At 35.3% G+C, this 26,426-nt stretch overlaps 1 protein-coding gene across 1 annotated transcript in view; it reads left to right on the top strand.

The window, feature by feature from the left end:
- Positions 1–26,426, top strand: part of LOC104138509 (GTP-binding protein Rit2) — a 184,439-nt gene that overhangs the window by 41,350 nt on the left and 116,663 nt on the right. Inside the window, exon 2 of the mRNA XM_009666151.2 lies at positions 17,513–17,569. Coding sequence (XP_009664446.1) covers positions 17,513–17,569 — 57 coding nt within the window. The remainder of the gene's footprint in view (positions 1–17,512; positions 17,570–26,426) is intronic.

The following is a 26,426-nucleotide window of genomic DNA, read 5'->3' as shown; positions in this document are numbered from 1 at the left end:
TGAAGCATGCGCTCCAGTTTTGGTTGGACCACAGCCATCAAAAACAAATGTAATCAAAAGTTGCAATGAAGATGTATCATGAAACATATACATTTTCATGTACATGTGCGATTGACAGCCCCAATTTTGTTTAATTCACTTCTATGTTTACATAATTCTGCTTTCTTGAATTTTTCTGTCTACTATCTGAATATCTTTATCAATTTCAAAAAATTATTGAAACCAATTTTAAATGAACATATTGTTCAAATGTTTGTCAAAAACCTTCTGAAAAGGGAAGGAAGGGGAGAACTATTACTTAAAAATAAGATATATTCACATGCATAGCCACTGGCTTTAGTGGAGTTTTTATTTCACCTAGTATAATTTTCTCTGACAAGGAAAATGTTAAATATAAATGCATATATTTTAAGCATAAACGCAGACCAGTAGTATGAATTAAAAAAAAAAAAAATGTGGCCTTCCTGTAGTATTTAGTTTTCATATAGCTCTTTATATAGTACAACTCAAAAACTAGGTTATAAAGAACAATTTCTGCACCCATTTTACACTTGAGAAAAATGAAGCCTGCAGAAGAAAAGTGAAAATCCCAGAGTGACTCATAGGACCTGTAGCTCCTCAGCTCTTTTGGATGAGCCATCTAATGGGTCAGACCACTCTCATGAGAAACTAGAAGGTGAAGTTTTTTTGTAGATATCTTTTCATTTACTTTTAATTTTTAGCAAATATTAGTCTTAACATATTGCTGCCTCATTGTTAGAAAACTTCTGAGGAAAAAGATGATTTATTGATTAAAAAATGTGACTGAGAATCAAGGTCTCCTGAATTCCATTATCAGCTCTTACTCTGGTTTAGTCATTAAGTGAAATTGACCTATTTGTATGTTGCCAGCAAATAATCTAAACATGACATGAATACAGTTAATTTGCTTGATTTTGACCCATGCATAGGTATTCATTTGAAGATCTTGTATAATTTTCATTCTTTTTTTGTCTTAGTTGACTGTAACTATGGTTGTCTAATTCAGAGGTGTCCTCATGGAGGATAGACCTTTGGTCCAAAGGAACTTCCAGATACAACTCAATAGTTCAAGTATGAAATTTAGCTGCAGCACAGTGGTCCAGCTGTGATCTCTAGTCTAGAAATTGCCTAAACTATTGAACACGAGCAGTAGGAAAGTATGTACTGGAAAAGATCGCTTTACACATGCTATGTTTCTTATACTCTCCTGCTGCTTTCTGTTGGAGATAAGGTGCTGAACTAGACAGATCTTTGGTCTGACCTCCTGTAAAAGCCTTTATGAACTTATCTGAGATGTAGCTGGATAGCAAAGTTCAAAAAGGATTTTAAAACATCCAACAAAAAGTGTTATTATATTTCAGACTTTCCACTTTCTCTCCAGTTCAGCCAAGTTATGGATACTTTCAGTAATGCAACTTCCCACGGATAGCTGTGCAGTAGTCCTGGATGTTTATATGTCTTTCTTTCTTAGCAAGAAAAAATATTTCTCAGTATAAATAGAAATATATATATACAGAAAGAGAGAGAGAGAGAGAGAGATCACTAGTTGATTCTTATTTGTACTAAAACTGGAAAAATAACATTGTGTTTTGTATACATTTCTTCTATTTTTCCCCTTTAGAAAACCATCAGCATATCAAGGTGTGAAGATATATTTGCAGCAAAGGAAAATGTGTGGGTAGTGAATATATGCATTTTTACAATAAAGGCAAAAACCCACAGTCATACATTAACATCATTTAGTGAAATTCCAACCTCAGTGAAGATTTGTTGATAATTTCAAAGAAGTCATGATTTCACCTATTTTAATTTCCTTTGAAATATATTTAATAGTATTTTATTTGACCAGTGCTTTTACTCGAGAACACTGTGGAAGTAAAAATCAAATTAAACACTTTCCATTGATTTCAGTGGATGTTGGTTTGTGTCCTGCAAGAGCTGAATGGAAGGATCGCTCAACAGAGAAGGTCAGAAGCCAGAACATGCCATTTAAAACTAAAATGAAATATGTACTAAGTGAAATACCACACAGGAAAATATTATTTTCACAAAGGAATGGTAGACGTTATTCATCTCTGTGTGCTTAGGTAACTACTGTAGCAAGCTCATATCCTCCTTGAGTCAGGAATAAACGGAAGTGCGAGAAGCACGTTGTACGGGGGGGTGGACTTAGACAGACACTAGTATTAGAATGGTGTTTAGGTTTAGAGAAGTAATGACTTTCTATTTAGATCTTATAGGATAGGCTTAACATCATTTTTTGTATTCTTACTTCATTTTTCTTGCATCCTGTTATTTTCTAGTTATAAATACTTGCCATTGAACCAAAGACTTTGCTGACTAAAGTGCTGATGACGGATGAGTCATTCTGTCACATTTTTACCACTGCAAGTACCTTCCAAAAATGTCCTGATTCTCCTGTTTTACAGTAATTGTTGACTCATTTCTGAATCAGGATAGCATTGTGTCATCAGGCTGTTGGGAATACCCTCTCCTTCACTGAACCCTTAAAAGTCCTCCCAAAGGCTTATTACCATATATAAGGAAACATAGTTCCAATTCCTATAAGCTGAAGCAGTGTGCTTGCTTTGTGTTTTAGGTGGTCATAGGAATACTGGGTTTTGCATAAGTGTCTCTGCTGATCCCTAGTCAGCTTCCAAAGCTGAGAATGCCCAGTGCTGATCTTCAGGGAACTCAGTGATGATGCCGTGGCTCCACTAAGGCCAAATTTCAGTGCAAGAATTACTGCAGGGGTTGGGACAACATAGATCCCAGTTCTGTAATGAAGCAGATGAAATATAGATCCAAACTCTGGTGCAAAATAATTTTTGTTAAGAAGGTCTAATTATAGAATAAACTTCTAGAGTAATCTGGAAAATCCAGAAATGGCTAAATATATCCAGGTCTTTCCTGGCCTGAGTAAGAAAAACTTTCTTTTTAAAAACATCTTTCAATTAAAAAAAAAAAAAAAATTAATCCTCACTCCCATCCCAATATATCCTCTTCCCAATTAAGCTCTAGAAAACTTTAGCAGAATGTTGACCTTATTATGAAGGAAGTTTCTGAGATTCCTTTAATCCATTCTATAGATTTCTTTTTCTTTTCCCCTGCTGTTGCTTTTGCATGGAAGGGTCTAGGGTCACAAAGTACAGCTTCTGCGCATCCATCAGGCTAAGGTGATACATACAGCATAAACCTCTAAGACAGCTAGATCTTCTAATACACCAGAATAGGTGACAAGAACACCAAGGGCAGAAAGTGCATTACAAACTACATGAAAGTAAATTTATCCTAGAAGGGTAAAAGGCTGAGACTCAGCCCGTTCCGGAGAGCCTGAGTATTTCGAAGCTGGTCCATGGGTCATGAGCCATCCCCTTCCAGCTATAGAGAAAGAACACTGTAAACTTCTTCTGTGTTGCTAACCTTAACATTTGCTATTTACACTGAAGGTACAAACCTGAATAGGCTAATGTATATTTTCTCTGTGAAAATACAACCAGCCCTCTAGAACTTTTCTATATGTGTTTTGTAGCTTTCTGACCTTTTCAGCGTCACATTGATACTATAATAAATCACCTCTTTTACTGCCTGGAGTGATACCTTTCACCCCTAAACGTCTTGCAGTTGTCCCCACTGTCAATATATCATCATAATGTAGCATGTACATGTGTAAGGCAGGGTGAATGCCCTTTTGTCAGATATAAACTTCCTGTTGGGAATGTACTATGGGAAGGGTACTATGAATTTTTTTCGTTCCTTTAAATAGAGTGTAGTCTCTTCATCTGCACTGAAAATCTCTACTAGGAACTCATATTTGTAGTATAAGATGTTTGATCTTATGCTGTTTTTTTGGATAGCCTGTTTTTGTCTGGATAGCTTCATACTGAAGGGAGTGGTTAACTCTCTTCTTTCAAATTTTGCAGCTTTTCTAACATGATTTTACATGAACAGTTAAAGAAAGCATTCATAGTGAGATCTTATGCAGCAATCCTATAAAACTTGGAGCTCTGTGGGGAGTACATATTGCAGTCGCTTTGTTTTTTTGCAGATATGGAAACTGAGGCAGAAAGGATATAGTCAAAGGACAAAGAGTTGACAGTGGAACCAAAAACTAGAGACACCTCTTCCCATAGTCACATAATCACATAATCCTTCTTCAGTAGCTTTAGAGTGGCTATAAAGTGTTTCTAAAGTGAAAGTGACAGAAAACCCAGGGCCATTACTATCCTCTGAGATAACTCAGCATTTCCCATTGTTTTGTCTCCAACATGTAAGTTGTCTGCTACATCAAGAAGTTCTGTTCTTTCAGATCAACTTAAGCATCTGAAGGTACTAGGTGACTCTTTACCTTATTCCATATCCTTAAAATGTTGTTAAATCTAATGTGTGGACCTGTAGGATGCTCATTCCAGTGTGTCTACAATTTGCAGAGGTCAGATCGTAACAACTAAATGTGTAGGGTGTCTCAGGTGTCTTGTCTCTGAGCAGTATCCAGAATCCTCTGTGAAACTCACACCAGGAAGAGTCTAATTTCTTACAGAGGAATTAGAAAAGCAGTATTCTGGGCTAGGAGCCACCTGAAGTGAGCACGCAAAGCCTATAGCTGTTCAGAGCTTGCCAATGCAAAACTCTGAGGGCACAGTGTTTCTGGAAAACAGTCTTGTGCTCAGGGTCAGGGAGATTCTGTCCTCTAGGATTTACACTCTCGATCCACCTGCAAGTGACAGATGCTTCTTTCTGAGAAAATAAGCAAGGACTGCTTGTCTATTCTGACCTGCACTTGACACAGGTTTCCACCTTCGTTTAGCTGCTAGCTAGTTCCAGAACTCATGTAGGAAGCATAGTCAGTTCATTCTTCTACCCCAGTGAATCATGCCTCCAGCTCCCTCTCCTCCTGGAGAGTTTCCTAACACCTTCTCACAAATGAGGGGATGGAGACTTGCCACCACCACCACTGGGGACAGGCCATTATGTGGAGCTGAAGCAAACATCAAAGGCAGGATTTTTCTCCTTTACTTACCACAAGTAGATTCTTTCTTCCTCTCTCACCCTACCAATAAGCAGATCCCCATCTCTCTTCCCTGCCACCTCTTTGGCTATGGCAGTACTGAGGGATTTAATAGCTCTCACCTCCTTGCTGCTTCCCTGGCTCCTGGTCTGAAGTGAGCAAGCTCAGCTTCCGATTGCTGTGTTTCTGCTTTCCCAGCTTGGAGCACCTCACTTGGGATGGATGCTCCTCTTGCAATGACCTTACATTAAATCCTACCACTCTGAGAAGATAAATTCAGGATCTACTAGACCAGGGGAGAATGTGAGCATCGGTCAGTTAGTTAGTGCTTAAAGCAAAGGCCCTCAGATAGTGGAATACCTATATTCCACGAGCTGCCCTGAGGGCTGTTTATGTGTTTTACCCGAAGACTCTTTCATATAGCAAAAGTGTAAATCGATAGGCTTTCTGCCTCATGCAATTATGGCTTTGCAGCTGAACTGTATATTTTAATACACGTGTAAGAGTATTAGATAAGACTGATACATCCAGAAGTTGATTTGTAAAGGAAAAAAATGGTCCCAGGCTTTGGAATCTTATTTCTACAGTTTCTTATCAGTATTTTTACTTTTGTGATTTGTCACTTTCCTGGCTTAACTCAGTTCTAGAGCGGTGCTATTAGCAAAACAGAGCTCCTTGTTCCCAATGAAAATAGCTAATTATCACCAACTCAAGACTTTTTCAACTGTTTGATTTGGTTTTTGGAAAACAATTCGTAATTACTTGGGTGGAGCTTGGAGGGGTTGTCTTCGTATAAAAACATAAAGAGCCTCACCCATCCCTAATCTTATGAAAATTCTCCTAATATAATAAAAAAGGCATTAAGAACTCATTTGGGATTAATGATGATGTGCCAGATTTGACTTCATTGTGAAGTGTTGTCTAATTAGGTGAGAGAGAAACATCACTGAGATCTGACAAGGAAATATGTTCACTTCAGTCATGTCTATAGTGCAGAATACTTTTCAGCTCATATAATGCAAATTCTTTGATATTTTTCTTCATTGAGATATTTATAAATTTAAATATATGAATCAGAAATAAAATATTGGGGATAGTGTCCTGAGAATAATCAAATATCTTTGATGAATTTGATTTTATGTAGGGATTTTAGCAGTGTCCTGGTGACAATTCTTTGGCTTTATGACTATCTTCAGAAATATCTTCAGAAGTACTTCTTTCTCTCTTAGGATATTTTCTTTAAATATGATTTAAACACTATTTTTGTCACTGGAAAAATTATCTCTGACTTTAAAAGAATGGATCAGAGGATTTCTGATCTTAAATCTGGAAATGTATCTACAAAATCTGGAAATAAAAAACTAACATTTTAGGCCTTCGCAGAAAATAGGAATTTTGGAAAAAGATAATGAAAGTTATATTTTAAGATTATTAAAGTGATGAAAAAATATATCTAAATCATATATTTATAATATATGTATAAATATAGATAATATTCTATAAAATTTGTAACAGTCAAATCAAGAAGTCAATGCTTTATTTTGAATAATTCTGACACCATCAATCAAAACAATAAGCTTACTGTAACTTGGTTTAGTTTTCTCTCCTGAACTCTATCCAAATAAATTGTGTCTCCATGAAATATTTATATTTCAATGAAAGTTCATTTAGTGGCAGGAAACCTGTTCATTGTTGCAATCATCAATGCCTTTAAGAACACAATTTAACTTTTTGAGAAAGGGACACAGATGGTCATTGTTCAGATCAGCAAGAGCAAATAGGCACCTAAACCCTGTTTAAGTGAAAGGGAATTACATGCTGATACTATCTGAGAATCTGGATGTTATTCTCTGATGTTCATTTTATGGTAAGTGATATTTCCAGAAACCCTAGCATTGGTAAAAAGAAAAATAAAATGAGGACTGTATTTTCACCAAGAATATAACTTGTGGGGGGGGTTAAATCGAAGCGTTGTGTCTTCCTCTTTGAAGTGTCACCAGTTTTCCAGACCATAGCTCTGAAATACAGGAGAGTTGGTACCACATTACAGAACAGCAGCTATGCTCCCACTCGCAAGAAAATGCAGCTGCTGTCACTGCCAATTCATCACTGCTAGACGTATGAGGTATAATTTCACACAGAAGGTATCACAGGAGCTAACCACTAGTTCATGTTAGGAAACCTGCAAACAATGTCAATTTAGCACTACCTGAAACAGCAGTAAACCAAGTCAGAGCATCTCAAGTTATCATTATATAGAAACATGTCAGCAGTTTAAAAAAGGAAGAGAAATATACACAGTTGCTGAGAGGTTTCTTTCCATGGAATGAGATAGCTTTATCCTTTCTTGAAAGTCTCTTTTACAGGAAGCTAATAATACCTGAGACTCTGGTAGCTGCAAGCTAGGGCATGCTTGTATGAAGAGCTAACCTATTTTTTTCTAATATTTTCTGTACTTCCTTTATACATGTAGGAGATTTATCCATTGACTTTAATGGAAGTGTGTCTCTTTGTAACAGTTGAGGATCTACTCTATTGTTCTCTGGAAAAAAAAAAAAGTGAAAATGAAGTATTTCTAGCTTTATTTCTAGCTTGTGTTTTAAAAATCACATTAAACTAGATTCTGGTTTAGAACCTTTTTATGTCATTGCATTTTGGATTGCTTACTAATAGAGGGCTTAAGGTACCATAGGATTTTCCAGCTAAAGTACGGTGGAAGACACATTACATTTTCTCACGGTTTTTAACCTAATAGAAGAGACACAGTGGGAGGACACACTAATAGCATTTCCTAGAAGTAATTTCTGTTTATTAATGCGTCTTGTCAAACCTCATAATCTAAGGAGTGTAGGGAAGGTTCAATATTTTTCTAGGAGACCTTTTTAGGTTCAGGTAAGGGATATGCTATGGAGGAAATGATGCTAAAGTGGTAGCAATCTAGCTTGTCATTATTGTTAATTTATATCACATTATGATGATGTTTGTTACACAGGGAATAAATACAAGTTTTGTCTGCTCCGCTGTATCCTTAAACACTGAACTATATTTTTAACATGACTTTTACAAGGCAGTGCATTCTGCCTAACTATGTTACACAAGAACTGAGTCTAGATGTAGATATTAATGCTAATTGTGAGCTTTTAGTAGAACTATTTTTTCACTAGAAGTTGCTGATTCAGAAGACATGGAACTTTTCTGCAGTAAGAGCGCTTTTACTGAAGATGTCCTGAAAGTTTCTCAAGTTAGGCTGAATTTTTGCTCAGTTTCTCTTTTTCTCCCCTTCAGTCCCTTCTGGAGGAAGCTAAGTAACTATCTTTGTTCCACTGATCACACTTTGAAGGGAAATAGTGAGAACTCATGTCTTTACACCCAATGCTTGTGAGAAAGAGCAGTTTGTGACACACTCTGAGTTTAGTAATTTCTCCTCATTAATTCTAGGTGGCTCCCAAGACAAAATAACTTTTTGTTTGTATATATTTTTATTCTGAGACACTAATAATTCTTAGTTTTTACTCTGGGGGCACATATTGCCACAATACCGAAATTTCTGCATGAATTTCTCATTGCTTTCCTTGTGATGCAAAAGAAAAAAAATATAAAGCTGAAAAGTCTCCAAGGGAAACTGTTCCTTGCTTTACATTATTACCACCAGCTCCACTTCCACATATTTTGATTATAGTCTGCTCTCACTTTACAGTGGAAAAGGGCACAGAACATACATGTGAACAAGACTTCTTGCTCTGCAGTTCAAACAGCAAAACCAGCTCTCCTAAACCAAGCATTATAAATGTTCTTTTTTGGTTTAGTTTTGCTTTTCTCTTGAGACTTATTTTTAACCTAATAATTTTAAGAGTGTTATTCTTTTTTAACAAGGGAGTTAGGGGTCAACTGGGAGCTTCTGGAGGGAGAAGCAAGAAAGTGTGGATACCAGACAGCAAATAGGATGCAATAGAGTGAGTCGAACCGACAGCCACCAGCTTAAGGAGGGGATTCTGTAAGAAGCAAGTAGGAGATGGACGGGCCTGGGAAATAATTTTTTGGAGGCCACAGAAGCCTGTGCAGTGCTTTCTGCAACTCAGAAAGTCACTGGTTAACATTAACCAGGTCAAAGCTGAAGGATCTATCTCTATCAGTTCAATGGACAGGGTCGAGTTTCCTCTTTCTTTTCTGGCTGTTCTAGTAAGTCTGAGTTTTCTCTATTTAAAATTAAGTATCCTGGGTTTTTTCATTGTAAAAACATCTACATTTGACTTAAAATATTTTAAGTTTTCTCTGGAGAGAAAGCTCTAGGCTGCTTCATCTCAAATCAGTGTTTCATCGCAGGTCCCTCAGTGACCAGGGGAATGTACCAGATACAGTTCAAACTGCCATTCTCCTCTGCCTTATTTGTTTTATGTAACCATACAGTTACTGCTAAATACTTGTCTGCAGTTCTGAAGTTAAAAGGACAAGTTATTCCAGTTCCCAATAAATAGTCATAATATGTACCCTAAATGGATTCATTACAGCAAACACCTTTTAACTTTATCTTTTCACTTGTACATGGATAATAAATGGTAAATAAGCACATTTTCTTTTTTATAGCAACAGTAATTGCGTTAGCTTGTGTTTCATTTTTATTTAAAAAAAAGTGCAGCAAATGTGACTTTCTTTGTATCTATTTACCTAAGGTTACCAAATTACAAAGTGTATGTAGAGTCAAACATTTCATAAGGATCAGTGAAAAAGTAAATATCAAGAAGTGAGAGGGTTATCACCTGGAAACAATTTCTAAGAAATCTAATTTCTAGAAAGCTAAAATTGGAAAGTTGCTAGCTAAGTCCTGGGTATACATATGTCCCCATTGCTTAAGTCAGGACATGATTTTTTTTAACATTATGCTGCATCTGTAGATAATGGGATGCAGAACTCACTTGGAGGCAACACTGTGAATTTGGTTGACATCAGTGGAGCAGCAGGAAGCACTTGGTTCTGCAAGGTCTGCTTGTTGTCACTGATGCTAATCTGGTTGTTAGTTGTTGTGCTCTCACCATAAAATGAAATGGTATCAGCTAACTATCTCATGGTGATATCTTGGTTTTCTCTGACCCTCTGCTACCTACTACTCTTTGCTATGGACTTTAGCTTAAGTAACTGTACAAAATATCTGCTACCTTAGCAAAAAACAGTGTAAAAAGTGATGTTACATCAGCAGGCTGGTGTATGCAATAGATTGTTATATAGCAAGCTTCTGTATTTTTGTAGTATACCAAAATGAATTTAGCACAGAGAAATAAAAATTAGCTTGCCTTCATTTCACAGCCAATGATCAATAAATAATATATTATATTCCTGAAAAATTAATAATAATTGCAACTCACAGACTTTGCAGTAGTCCTTCATGAATCTATGCAGTAAAGCTCTCATCCTATTTCTCTTACAGAATTTAACAATGTAAAAATGGTTGTGCTGGGTCAGAACAAAGGTACCTTTAGGCTGCTATACTATCACTAAAACTGGCTGTAGCCCATAGTAGATGTCTTGGGAAGAATATATAAACAAAATAAAATACATTAAAACTTCTCCTTGAGCGTCTTCACATCCTCCAGGACATTGTAGATAAGGGCTGCTGAAACTCGGGGTGAAATCTGGAAGTATATTAGAACCATTTTTTTTTTTTTTTTTGGTTCAGATGACTACTGCTGTCATTTATTTTAAAACGTGCTGTGAGCCAAATGCAACATCTATAGATTAAAAAAAAAAAAAAAGAGAGAGAAAGTATCCTTACCATATATTTAAATTTGATTATTCTCTGTGACTTGGAAAGCCACCATCTGATAGAGATGTCTGCTCTTCTGTATGACTCCATAGTAGGAAAAAAGATACAGTGCAGTACCTCAAAAAATATAACACATTTTCTGTAAAGCAATAAAGGGTGCAGATTATATGGATTTGACTATATCAATTGTTTATGAAGCTCTCTCAGATTCTTTTTTCCCTGTATAAGTATATCATAAACATAAAGTCGTTAAGTTATCCTTGATTATTACAAAGCAATGATTTCCCTTCTCCCTTCTTTAAACTTCTCCCTAAAGGGCAAGAGCCTTTTTACGAACGTTTGAGATCAAAAACACATGGTATCTTAGGAAAGCCACTTCTCATTTCTGTCACTGATTTTAGTTGAAGACCTGGTTAAAGATGCTATATATATATATATGTATATGTATATATATATATGTATATATATACATACATATGTATATATATATGTACATACATGTGTGTATATATGTGTGTATATATATGTATATAAAAAATATCATACATTAAATTAATATTTTCTCACTTGAAACTGAGTACAAAAGTCTCCAAAAGAACCTTCTGTGTCACTGATTCCAGGCATCTTTTAACTTACGAAGCACCTTAAAATCAAATAGCTTTCTTGCCTCTTCCATCCATGCTTGAAGACTATTTCAGAAAACTGCTTATCTGGTGGCTAGAAATCTTTTCTAATTTTTAGTCTTAATTTGTTCGTAGTTAGCTTCTCCCATTTATTTTCACACCAAAATCATCTTTTAACTTTAATTGTTTTTCTTTTTCTTTGTTGTCCTTTGCTACTTGTCCTTACTGTCCTTTACTGTCCTTTACTGTTTCTTATACTTGCAAAAACCGAGCATACATGAAATAATTCTCAGAATAACTATTTAAATTCTTCTTCTTTCTTATTTGTTTCTATTTTTTTTCTAAAATAATTAGCCATTCAGATTTGCTCTGTTAGTACAATTCAACTAGATACGATTTTGAAAAAAGTAGTGTCTTTGCCTCTTGCTGTTCATCATGAATATATTTGCACATTGTTATTACAAAGTCTATTTGATAAGATTCAAGGGGAGAAGAATGACTGCGAATGTTTTACCTGATAAATCAATTTTAAAATTCAGGAGTGAACTCCAAAAGGGTTGCTTATAATGATATTTGTAATTTTTCCAAGCCAATGAAATAGAAGTCAAGGTTTCAATATTCAACTGTGGACATTTGAAGAGATGATAACCTGAGTGTAAGCGGAGTTGGAACCATCAGAAAGATCAGAACTGTTCAAATTATCCAGTGTTTGATAGACAAAACAGTAGCAAGAAAATGTTTGTCTAGTTGCTGAAATAGTCAAACTTTGATATTGTAATATTTTTTACAAATTTAGTTATATGCACATAACTTAATAAAAGAATAAAATCAGACATGTTTAATATGCTCTGGCCATATGTCTAAAAAGTAATTTAATTTTACAAATTGATAGTGGCAAGAATGGCTGAAACTTTTAGCATATTTATAACTTTTTCATTTCTGTGACCAAATCTCTTCCTCTGATGTATACTTCATTATCATGTTCTATTGTTCTGTTTTTAGATTCTGTAGCTTATTTCCTGCCTTCTCAGTAATATCTATATACTTTCTTCTTTTCTCATAAACTTGATGAACTAATCTGAAAGGCTACACATTTTATCATTATGCATTATTTTTAAGCACCGTTCTACACTGGTATCATCAAAACCTCACTGGTTTATGAAAGCTAAGCTAAAGATCCACTGGGATAGTTCATCTACTTAGGAAACTAAAGTGAATCAACTGTATGGAAACAAAAATCTCTAAGTTGCAGCTACTGTGGTCATTTTCTTAGACATTGAGGTTGTGGGATTAAGGATCCTTTTAGGCATGGATTATTCAGGATCATATACAATACCCTGGGGAGAATATGAATATGTGAAAGTTCTTGGCTGAACAAAGAGGCGGAGGAATCTCAAGATGAGATATTCACATTACCGATACTGTTACTGTAAAGGCTATTGTGTATGTTTGCAGCCTACTATGTTGTCCTGAAAAGCAGATATAGGACAACTTTAGAAATTATTGGAACAATTCAAATCTAAGACAAATTAGAAGGACAGCAGGATTCTACTATACCTGCTCTCAGAACTGTGGACATTGAAGCAGCATTTTTCCTGCAAGCCCATGTGTCTTCACAAACATAGATTATGAAAAGCTGATATCCCCCTTTTACATGAACTTAATATTGTTTCACTGGTCAAAAGGACGTTTTAGAATGAATAAGGTAACCTTAGCCTGTTTCTGAGCATAGTATTTCATACTGTGAGGTAAAGAAAGTATTATTATGAAGGGAGTATGAATTATATAGAAATTAGCATTTAAGACTGAGTTTATTATTCATAGAAAATACTTATATTATTCAGTGTCAGCATAGGTATCGCATATACACAGAGTACTTGTAAGTACAATAATGTAGCAGTCAGTGTGAGGCAGTTGGCATTTAATTATGGTTTTTAGTTAACGAACATCAGATAAACTTAATTTGAATCAAGTAAAATGGAAATTTGGGATCTGAGCCTCTCTTTTTAGTTTGAAAACACAAGAGAACTTTAAAGTTACATAGTTTCTGATGCATATCAGGCTTGCATTTATTCATCTGAAGCAATCTGCACTTACTTAGCCACAGAAGGGTATAAAGAAGATGCTATTCATCTGAAACAATGATCCTATTACTTATTGTAGTTTCCATGTGATGTACATGTCCCATTTAAATGGAATGATCTTCACAGTGTTATAAAATATTCATTAAAAATTTCCAAGCAACTTGCAATTCAAAATGTTTCACAATATCTGCTGTAGATTAAAGGGGAGGGGTTTTTTTACAATAAACATTTTTTAACTGACTCCATTTTTACATGTATATGTATTTATTCAAATAGCAATCTTATCCATTTATTCTATTTTAATATACTACCTTGAACCCACATTTTGATACCGTGCTTTGTGTGTGGCATTAATCAAGTTTAAAGGCCCCTCATTTATACATCTATAAAATTTTAGAGCATTGTTAAATATTTGGATTTCGAAGGGAAAATGGTCAGCAACGATGATTTGGATTTGTTAATGGTGGGTGTTAATGTGAATGGAAAAAAAAAAAAGATGGATAAGGAAAAAAAGGAGGGACCAAGGAGAGTATTTTCATAAAGCAGCATGAAATCCTCATATCATTTTGCTATTAGTTTCCAAAATTAATTCATTCTGAAAAATTATTTTGGAGCTGATGTTAATACCACTACAGAAACCAGTGCATTTCAGTTGAGGCAGCTGACTTGCTGGGGAGCCCAGACAGATTTGGTATAAGTAGGTCTAATTCCCTAGGCTCCCTAGGCACAACTGAGTTGTGCGGTTTCATGCTAGCAGCTTTTGGGCCCATTTTGGTCTGGGAAGTGTTCTACCAACTTCTGACCATCATTCACAAACTATGAACTAATTTCTACATTTCTGGCAGCCTAAACTGTGGAATGGCGGGTAAATTTGGACACAAGTGTTGTATATCAGATCAATCTGATGCTTTGAGCCTTTCTTGTCCTCCCTCCTCATGTTATTAGAAGCTAAAATCAAGGTATTCCTTTCCTTTGGGAGGATTGGCCTATTATATCTTCTCTGAAAATGCTTACTGCATTAATGTTCAGTAGGGTTTTACAGAAAATGCTATGGAAGCTGCTACTTTTTATTTTAAAGAACACACAGGGGAAGATGGGTTGCAATTCTCATTATACTCCAGTTTCCTCATTTTACATTATAGTTCAACGATTAAAAAAATCCACTCAGAAAGTGAACTTCTATTCCTTCTATATCAGAAAGCAAAATCATATAACCTGCTTACTGGCAAGGGTACTAATCCCCTGCAAAAGACGACAAGCACAAAGACATAAAAAAAATTCCATACCATGGTGGTTAGGAGGAGGTCCGGGGGTCAAACCCTCTCAAAGGGTTGTTATTCAAGCAGCTGTGAGACAAAATGCATGTAAAATGGAGCTCTATTCACTGTTTTCCCGGCCAGCAAGTTTAGCGCTTCTGTGAAAACCATTCTCAAATTCTATACCTCTCCAGATTCATTTTATACAGAGCCAATTCAGCTCATTCAGAGCTCTGGACTAAGCCTGCAGTCAGACTTATAGAAATCAGTATTATTGCACTTGATATTGTAGGACCTAAATTCCTCCTAAGAGCTGCCTCTACATCACTGTGTGCAGCCTAGGTTGCTGTGCAAGTTTTAATGACGTATATCCCCACACAGTGTCCTGGAAGGCAGAAGTTTTACCAATCCCAATGGCTAACCTTTTACACGTTACAGTAGAAAGTCAGCATGATGCTTCTGAATCATTTCTGTCCTTTTAGATCCTGCGAATTTTATGAGGATATAAATGATGTATTGATTTGGGGCCATCTCAGGAAAGAAGAGGAATGTTTACCATGAGTTCCGCGTCTCTTTTGAGAATTCCAGCTTCAGTTATGAAAACAGATTTTGTGATACAGGCATTGCTCCAAAAGGAAACAGAATCAGATCAGATAGAAAGTGGGTTGTTTTTAAGAGGTTTGGCAAGAATAAGCAGCAGGTAATGAAACAAATTGAATTCATTTGTGGTGCAGGCCCTCTGAAAGCTCAAAATGTGTAGGCATAAACCATATGAACGGCGTCTCTTCTAGCTGCCTCTGTGTCTCAGAACAAACTAGGCAGATCACGTTAGGCATCAGTTTATTCTTCAGAAGCTAAAAACCAGTTATCAGCTGGAGGTGCCTAAAAATCTGGCATGATTACAAAAAAAGCATGTCCTGGAAACAGAAATGTCCAAACATACTCACTGCGCTTAAAAGTAGTGATCTGACAACAGATAATATAGAAAATATCAATGTCACTCCACATAGATTTATTCACCTGTGATATGCATAGGCTGAATGAGGTTTTTTTTACAGTTATCCTCTCTAAGTTACTATGAATTTATAATGCTGCTCTTTAACATTTATATTTGTCTACGCTAAGGATGCAATAATTTATTAACATGGTAATAAATGTTTAATTCTCCTTGTCTGTTTCGTTTTATAAAACTATCTAGTTAACCTCATGATTCTTTAAAATAAAAGGACAAATGCTAAACAAAAAAAGTCATTTTTGTGAATGGATATACTTATGCACAGAATTTTCAAAATGTGGATATTTTTGTTCTTAACTTCTACTATTCAAGGTATTCGAGATATTCAAGATATAAGACAGAATCCTATGTTTAGTTTAATGTGTTAGGACTGATGATAGTTATAATTCAGATGGGATTGGGCTACTTTTTTTTTTTTTTTTAACAAGTGGCCATGTAATATCTCTATTGAAAATTTAATGCTGACATTAAAATAAACCCCATGAGTTATGTTTCCTTAAAAATTAGGAAATTGGCTTAAAATCAAGTGGTATTTTTTAGAATATATGTTAGGTTCTTATTTGACTCCTAGTTTCTGAGCGATTAGGATTCACCCGTTTCACATTTTCAAGTTCTTTTCTTCACAGCTCTTGATGTTAGGGAAATGCTTGTACTTTTCAACTGAGCTGAGGTTAGAATTCAAACACCTGAGGAAAAATGTCACAGACAGCTGAACTTCCCACATTGTTCTACTGATGTAGTGATGCACTACTGTGATCTAAGCAAAGCATTGAATACCTAAGCCTACTTTCTTGGTTATTCAAGGTTCATGAACTTCAGATGGCATTCGGGAACCTTATTGTTGAACACAATATGAATGCTTCTGGCTTTCTACATAAATTGGCATTTCACTTCCAGGGCCCCCCTCGTCCAAATGATGCAAGCAATTTCCCTGCAAGCTGATGTAACTAAATTTCTAAGAGCAGGTAATATTATTTCATAAAGCAGTTTTCCAGAAGAAGCCAAGTTCTATGTGGTTAAGAGAAGTGTTTGTGTGCTGCATCAAGTTTAATGAGTTAGATATTCATAAGATGCATTCAGAAATCAAATCAGGTTCTGTGGTTGGTGTTAATTTGTAATACACCATGGACACCTTTTTATGAGTTAGTCTTCTAAATTAAAGTCTGTTCCGTATTCACCGCAAAGACAGTGCGGACAACTCACTGACTCTATATAATTTTAAATACAAAAAGAAGTTCTGAATCTTGATTTTTTTTATGGTGGTGTATTATATTACTCAGCGTAATAAAGACATGATTCACAATTATGGTTGTTTTGTGGAGATATCAGCTGGAGTACCTAATTAAGGTTAGTTAGGCTCCACTATGATATAACTGGGGAAACAGAAAAATTTTTGGTTTAGTTTAGTTTAGATTTTTCTCTAGACACTCCAGTGAGTTAACAGTTTTTACCAAGTATTAAAAAGATGTAACATTTTAATACAGAAATTGATAAATTAAGTTTTATAACAGAAGAAATTAAGACAAATTACAAATGAAATTTTAATTTTTTGATTTTTCTATTTATCTGTGCTTAGTTATCATTGTAATACAACTGCATTCCTGCAGCTATAGACATGAAACAGACTTTTGACTCACTTTCTAGGCTGGTATTTGGAAGAGTGAATTCTCTGCTTGTATTTTGCTTATTGTTATTTAAAGAAAGTAATACCACTCTTTTTCCTTCCCTTTGTCTTTCTCCTCTCCAGCAATGACAATGCAGTTCATAAGCCATCGGTTCCCTGACTATCATGATCCAACTATAGGTGAGTAAAGATTATTCTGTCCTTCATCCCTTTCAATCTTTCTGCCTATTTGAGATACTCAGGGGTTAGAAGCAAGATTTGTAAACTTTAGATTGAACCTTGCTTGTCTGATGACAATTAAATTGTGTCACGGTCGTACCAGAGTCATTTGCTCCTGAAATGCTTTGTAGAAGATCTCTTTTAACAACAGATTTTTGGCTTCATGCTTTATAACTAATACTGACTGTGTAATTATAGTCACAGAAAAGAAAGCAGAAGTCTCAAAAGATGGAAAAAAGTCTTTCAAGATAATATATTTAAATAAGGTAAAAACTGACCAGTCTGGAAGAGATAGGTAGACTTTTGCTATTTTCATACTGTTTTCTACTTTTAAACTCTTAGTTGATATGTTTTAGAAAAAAATAGGAAGGACTACTGAATTTAATATACTAAAGTTGTGCTCTAGGAACACATACTCCGTTAACTCTATTGGATTTAATGGCATTATAATAATAAATATTTGCATGCATCTGGAATGCACTGAAAATCATCTTTTTCAGATGTCAAACACTGCCTAATGACTATGTTGCTGAAGTACAATGAGAAAGTGAGCTGGAAGAGAAATCTAGGATGAATTCTAATTGACTGAACTGTATTTCTATTTCTAAGTCAATGAGTTCAAAGTGATTGTGGCAAAACTGTATTTCATTTTAAAAAAGTCAAATATTTTTCCCTATTCTAAATGAAGTACAAATTTGGAAGATATTAATAGGGTAAAAAATGAAGAAATTTTAATAGCTTGAGCAGCCCTGGATTTCTCTTGTATTGTATTGAACGTAATCTATTAATAGCCTAACCAACTGCCTTTAAATGTACAGGCATCTGAGTCCTGTAATACTAAGCTAAGGAAGGGGCTTGTTGGGAGTGTCTGGGTGTATGATAGTCTCCATTGCTCTTTAAGAAAGCTAGCTAAGGTGCTTTTCAAGAAGGATTTCTCTTGATTTTCTCTCTGTAACTCAAGAATTCTCAAAAATCATCAGTTTCAGATAAATCCAAAATCGGTTTTCTCATCAAGCTTCTAATGTCCACTGATCATTCTCTTCTTTTTTTCTTTTAACTCCATACTTTTTTATTATTTGGATCATTTACACTGATTGAATTGAAATATTAAAATGTATCAGATAAAGCTAACCAAATGATTTCCAATAAAAATATCATTTCTGTGACCATTAAAGTAAAAAAAAGAAAAGCCCATATAATAAGAAATAAAAAAGAAGGAATATGACTGTATTTTACAGGTCTTGGGATGGTTTGCCAATGACCTGAAAAAAGTAGATGCCGTATGAGATATATCTTGACAAGGGAGGCAGACAAAAGGGGCTTGAAGATTTTAACTATTCACCATTCACTCAAGAAAGATGTGAGTTAATCTTTGCATAGAGTATATAACGTATGTTAGAAGTGTATTTCACCTCTCCAGTCTGAGACAATCATTACCTTGAAAATATCTGTCTAATATTTGTAATTCCTGTCATATAGTTAGCTTCCGCCTTGTGCATGGCAAGAATGGTTGTCAAAAGTCCGTTTTTCTTCGCACATGAGCATCTTTTGGGTGCTACTATAATTACTAATATGAATAACAGTAATAAAAATGTGATTTTACATTTTACTGGATGTTTATTTTATTCATTTAAGGATGAAAACTATTCACACATGTAGGAATTTTATAACCGTTGCAAAAATCATAAAATAAAATTAAATGTATCAACTCTAAAGAAGGCAAAACTACAAGGGCATTACAGCGAATTCATTTGTTGCACTCAGGAAAAAAAACCTAGTCACATGTAATTGGAAAAGAGGAGAAGAGAATTAGTAGTTAGTGACACCATTAAGTTATGTACATACATCCCTTTTCATTATTAACAATCCACCTGCCATCTATATTTATCCATATATTGTATCTTGTCATAATCTTAACTTATTGGTCTCTAGACACTACCACAATATGAATAATAAATAATCATAAAAAGAAAGAAAGCTTATGATGCATTGTAAGTACACAGTACAGGAATGCCTAGAGGACCTAATCAGGATGAAGGTCTCCTTGAGTAAGAGGCAGCTTCTACCCAGTAAAACTGACAGTCTAAATAGGAAAAGAGAGAAGGAGATAGGAAAAAAAGAAGTGAAATTTTGAATTCAAGTTCACATAGCTCGCCAGGGGCAGAGCTGGAAGCAGGACTCTGAGTTTTATCTGTTCAGCACTTCTGTCTCTCAGAACATGCTGAAAACATCCTGAGACAGGCTTATTTTCTATTCATGCTTTAAAATATGTACTGAACAGCAGAGTATAATCGTGTGCTATAAGTATATACGTTTCCTGTTGGATGCATTTCTGGTACGATCGCTCAAAGTTGGATAAAAAAACAAATTGAAGGAATTATTTGTTGTTTTAAATACATTTAAAAATCTCGATACACTGAAAAGGTTTATAGTATTAGAAGTACTATTAATACTTTTGAAATACAGGTCTCAAATCATAGGATTCATCTCAGCACATCGACAAGTAGGCATACAGTAGGTATTTTCCAGATATCTACTAAGATATTACAGTTCTAGAGAATGTTCTGGGGTAGCAGAAAAAACAGTGACCCAGAATTAGTGTATCCAGGGCCAAGGCTATGTTGATAACAGGAGTTACCCGAGGGGAGGTTATTCCTCTAAGGTTTCGAGGAACCTGTCCCCCCAAAAATGTTTTATGCAACAGAAAAGTTATCGTTTTGAGACAGAAGAGTGATCTGTCTAGTTAGAGAGTTGTTTCTCACAGTAAGCCAGCAGCACGTGTTGAGGAAAGAAAATAAAACCAGGTCATGTATGAAATGAACCTTTACGTTTTACATTCTCTCACCTTCCAGCAGAGTGGGAGAGCATAAAAGTGAACACAGCTTTTCAGCTATGTCTGAAATCACTGGTCTCTCTAAAAATCAATATATTGCCTTTCTTCTGTGTCATGCATTTTAGGTCCCTGGTTAATTTCTCAGCAATTTGTATCCTAGTTCTGGAACTCATGAGCTGTCCTGAGCTTTTCTGGACACACCCTCAGATCTTAGTGTACTTCTTTGAAAACAACATTTTCTGCCTACCTGTGGTATTATTTGTCTTGGATGTTTTAAGCCATAGTGCTTTCTGTGAACGTCACTGAGAAGAAGATATCCTATGAAAATAACAAAAATATTATATTATATGACAGAATGATAATCCACAAATTTCAAATATTAACCATCCTGCTAAGTCTACTATGCTGCAGGTAAGCTTTAGGGTAAGGTCTATTGTTTCCTTTGATTTACATGGACATAAGAATCTAATAAATGCCTACATGCTTTTCCTTAATGTTCTGGCACTAGCTGCACAAGTCTCTTTGTTCAGGGATGGTGTGAGAATGCTGTAGCAGTAATCACTGTACTTGTCCATGCAAATTTAGCCTTGATTTAAGTGGGCAGTGCTGACAGAAAGGATATTATACCTCCTTGCACTGTGATGGGGATTTTCCTAGGAGATGTACTAATAGAACTAGGAGGAGGAGACAGGGAGGAAAAGTAATTGGAGGTACCTTTGTAAATAACATTATTGTCTTTCAAATCCCAGAGGCTGATCCCTTTAAAATTTGGAAGAAAGACTTCAATAATTCCCTATGACTACTAAATGACTATAAACATTTAACTTGTTGCTATCCATTTAACTATGTTAGTCATTTAACTTTTCCCTTGTTTTGACCTCTTTTTGGCCTCTTATAGTACCCTGAAAACAGGTATAATTTTCCATGTTATACAGACATCTTTTGGTATATACTAATAAGCCTGTGGTCCTCTCCACCTTAAGCATTGACATGGGAATAGAATAACAATTTCAGCTGTTTTTTCATCTCTAGATTCTTGTGAACTATACTTGCAACTAGCTAAGGAAGATGGAACAATAAACTATTCCCAAAGCGTATGAGGATAGGACTGATATAATTTGGGTGATATTCTAAGTAAAAAGCAAAACTGAACCAGGTTCAGCCCATACGAAAGAGCCAAAAAACCTTCCTGAATGATCTATTTGTGATTATTTGTGATTATAAGAGACACACAGGAAACCTGAAACCAGGAAACTAATAGTTGAAATTGTAATCGGTTTTGCTTGAACTTAAAAATAAATGGCTGCCAAGTGATTTTCATATTTTATTTCATAAAATTCCAAATCTTGTTGATTCTAAACAGTACTTTCTTTTGTTTTGGGGTTTGTTTTTTTTTTTTTTTTTTGGTATAAAGGACAAATTTTATGTCCTTACCTACTCCTGGTTCCATGCAAGCATATGCTAGGGCAATTGACTTCCCTTAGAAGATGTTTTCCTCATTTTAGGAAAGTATACATCATCTGTAAACTGGTAAGATAATGGGCTTTAAGGATAGAGTAAAGATGAGAATATGTTTCTGTGTTTTACCTATTCTAGCATGAGGCTATGATGAAAATTTCTTGCTGTTATTGACCAGAGATACAAACAAGTCATATAAATTTAATATGCTGCTAAATGTTCTTCCCCTTCCCACTTCTGCTTCCCTGCAAACACACCCTGAAGAGCTTATTCTGAACACTGTGCAGTAAGGATCATGCATCATTAAAAATTCGGAGGCATTGTTTTTCCCTTTTTTGTCATAGTCCCTAAGAATATGGATTTCCTTATCTCTCCTTTTCATTATGGTTAGAGATTGTTTTACTTACGCATTAGATTTTTGTTTTTCTACAGTGACTCATATCTCTAGCAATATAGTAGAAATATACGATTAGAATATAATGATTCTTTATGCTTACATTTTTCTGTTATCCACTGACATTTTTGAAATGTTACTGGGGATCTTGCTTATCTCAGATAGCTGCTGCTAATGTGAGATAATGCAGAATATTTATTAAAAGAGTATTTCAATCACTACCTTATATGATATGGTAAGCTCATAGTAGTATCTTTCTTTGTAGTATCTTTCAGATACATACAAACATCTCAAACATGCTAATTTTCATCCTAAAAGAGCCATGAAAATAGATTTAGAGTAATGTTTTTCTCCCACCTGAATTCCAGACTCCTGTGTTTATCATTTATAGAGGGACTAATTATACTTTTGAATGACTAACTGAATGTTGTGATGGACAATCGAACACCAGAGATTTTTAGAGACTAGTGTGAGGTTTTTTCTGAGGGAAGAGGCTGCTATTTGTTCTGTTTTTCTGAGCAGTGCATTTTTCTTGCAATGGGAATTTATTAAGAGAAGTTGTCTGATTAGTGACCATGGCAGAATAAATGATCATAGTAAACGGTCCCTTCTAGTGTATGAAACCTCTCTTTGTCTTAGCCGACTATCATAGTTTGGAAAAGCTTCTAAGATCTTGAGAAACTCAAATTGCTTGACATTTTGTACAAATATAAATAAATATGCATATACTTAAATATACGAATAGATGTTTGTAGATTTGTTTAGAGTATTGAGCAAATCTACTAACAAAGTTACTGAAAAAGTTAAAGGATATTTGAAGTGTTAATTTTGATGTTGTGACTTTGAATTTAATTCCACTTCCAGATAAAGCAGGAATAATTTCTGTATTTTAGGCTTGCTGCAGCCATTCCAGTTCAGACTTTTGAGACAGGGACATATTATTTTTGTAAGTAAATGAGGAGGAAAAGGAGAAAAAATCTTTTAGTATTGGACAGAGCATATGTGGGCAAAATTTCAGAGGTTAGCACTTCATGAAAATGAAATGATTTCAGTGCACATTTAATATTTAATTGCAATCAACAATGGGAACAATTTCCAAGCGGCAGTGAATGTGACCATTTTCTGGAACAAATGGATGAGAGCAATTTACACTCTGTACGTTCTTTGGCAGTATCACAGGGAGTTAATGCAAGTAGAGTGGCACGAAAGGAAGCATGACATAGTGTGGCAAACTGGACAGCCTCCAAGATGCTCATTAGCCATGTGACTAATCTTAAAATGAATACATAATGCAAACGAGATGCGAAAGCAGCTTCCTGTTTTGGTGAGATATCACTGCATGAGATTGTGTCAAATGAGCAGTTGAGGGCATTAAGGCTGTGTCAATGTCATGCTTTAATTGAAATGGGTGTGGGATGGGAGGCACTTTGGCATTAAGCACATGAATTTCCATGAGATTTCCTAATGTAGTAATGCATTCACCAATGCATTAAATAAAACACATTTGAACTCATCTTTAATAAACTGATGGAAACATGTGGGTGAATCTGAGAAAAAAAGATAAAATGTGACTTGAAAATATTCTGAGCTTATATAATACATCCTCAAAATGTCTGTACAAGGAATATCATACTTATTGTCAGGGTACTATAATGGAGAGGACAAAATAATAGGATCAAGATGCCGTTAGTAATGACAGAGTGAAAGAAGACAAAGGTGGAACACATCTACTATATCAGAAGACACCTCTTACCAAAAAAGTACTGTTCAAATTTCTTTTTAGGGTACTTATGAAATTTTTTAGATTATTTCTACTATTATCTAAAACATATGTATGCTTGTATTCCATCCCTAATTTCATTTTCATTCTCATTTTCCCATAAAAGGTAAAATATTTGTGGTAATTGGAACAAGAACTCACACATTCAAACTGGATTTGAAATCAAAAATTATTTTTTGTTTTACAAGTTTCATATAATCTAGAGCTAACCAGTAGTGACTGCTTTTCATTTGTCATTCTCCATACATTTATTAGCCTTATCTGAGACTGGATAAACAACTTTTAAAAATGATCTGCACTTTGTCTTGAGAGTGTCTCCAAGGGTTTTCTGACTTTTTTTTCTAGACTTATTTAAATTACCTATATTTGTGTTCCGTATTTATCATTATATAAAATGGGAAATGGAAACATACATTTGAACCAAATTCTTGAATTTGTGTTGTATTATTAAGTTTTCATTTTTGTATCTGCATCATATGTCTCATTAAGGAATTAATAATGCCTATAGAAAGCACTCTGATTTATATGGAGGAAGATGAGCAAGCAGAGGTTATGTCTACTAGGCTAGGACTGAGCTCCAGATTCAGAGACCTAAATTAAAATGTCTGCATGTGAGCTGTGTATCTAGGATCCTCTTATGTTGGATTTAGGGAGACTTCAGAATGGAAATTGAGGGCTTGACTCAGTTCCCTTATTACAGGCTCCTAGAGCCATTGAAGATTCCCTATGTTATCCTGCCTGGGTTTAAATTCTTGATTCACAAAGCTGTAGGTCTCCCATAGGTCTCATGAACTACCATCTGGCCCCCTGTGGATGTGATATGATATAAGACCTTTGGAGGATGTATGCCCTTCTAATCCAGGAACTAAAAACCAGACAACATACCTTAGAGTATATTAAATAGAAACAGACATCTATATGTGGGCCACTGAATAAAACCTGTATTTCCATTAAGTATAAGAAGATCTTCACAGATCTTGATGGTATCTCTGTGAATGTCCGGAAAGCTGTCTGTCAGTGAAGGGAGGAAAACATAAGATGGGAGGGCCGTGCAGAATCCTTATTATGGTGGGCAAAGAAAGAATCTTGGTATGTGTCTGGCAGCATGGGTGCTCCCATTGGAAGGCTGAAGAAAATCATAAATAGAAAAAAAAAGGAGTAGCATCAAAGAAAGTAGGAATGCAAGAAGCTCGTAAGTTGTTTCATTAGTTTAGACTACAATAAGGCAGTTAAAATGTCAGCCCTCTGCTTAATACTGTGATAATATCGTTCCATAATGAGAAACAAAGTATTTGAAGGAGGGTGGAGACTGGAAAATCCTAGCAGATCTTTCTTTCTGCAGTGAAAACAATTTGTTAGAAAAAAAAAAAAAAAACTCCTATTTCTCTTGGAAATAAATATTTGAAAAGGTGGTAGTTTCACTTTAAAGAACAGATAATGATAATTGGATCATCTCTCAACATATCAGTTTCAGCTGTATGCATTCTTAGTTCAAGGTGATCTTTGATTCCTTCCTCTCTTGAGAACTTCACTGTTTTCTCTGTTAATGAAACAGTCCAGACCCATTCTAAATATATGATGTTACTTAGATACATGATCTATAGCTCTGCTGTTAAACTTTCTTTTCCAGGACTTTTCCTTGATACACCAATTAGTGAAATCTAAACAGCTTGCAGACTTCATGTAAGATATAACCTAAGCAATCAATTATATTTCTGGGTGCTTACCCAAGGTGATTCACATCTAAAATCCTGGGCACACACTTGATGTCTGCTACTTTTTTGTCACATATTTTCTTACAAATGCAACTCATCATACAATTATTTGAGAGCTTTTTACAGCAGGTGACAGCTACTTGTCACTTAGCATTTTCAGAGGCTCAGGAAACAGTGCTTAATCAAGTAATTTTCCTTTGCTAATACCTCAGATATAAACTATAGCAGGCAGGCAAACGCAGTTTGTGTCTCTCTAGTGAAGGCTGGAGTAGCCGGCCCAGAGAGCTGTTCCTGCACCTGTCATTTTCCTGTTATCATTGCACCAATACACCTGCTCAGAGGTGGAAGGTTAATCAGAAATCCTTCGCTAGTATTTAGGCCTGCAGTCTAATCTTGGAAATGCAGTTGCCGGTCTGTGTCCATCACTCACGCCCTCGGAAAGCATAAAGCAGCGGTTGTGCTGGCAGATGCACTTCAGCCGTGGTGGTACCAGGTGGTAGCTTCACATATGAGTGTCTGCAATATGCTGTGACTTCTCAGGCAGGGAAATACTATGTAGAGGAAATGCTATGTAGAGGAGACACAATGTAGAGGTAACTTGTTTCTTTATCCTGAACCATGAACAAGGAAGAACGCAT

Source organism: Struthio camelus, chromosome W (genome assembly GCF_040807025.1).
Source record: "Struthio camelus isolate bStrCam1 chromosome W, bStrCam1.hap1, whole genome shotgun sequence".
NCBI classification, from domain to species: Eukaryota; Metazoa; Chordata; class Aves; order Struthioniformes; family Struthionidae; genus Struthio; species Struthio camelus.
The sequence above is the reverse complement of the archived record's forward strand: the minus strand, read 5'-3'. Positions and strand labels throughout refer to the sequence as shown.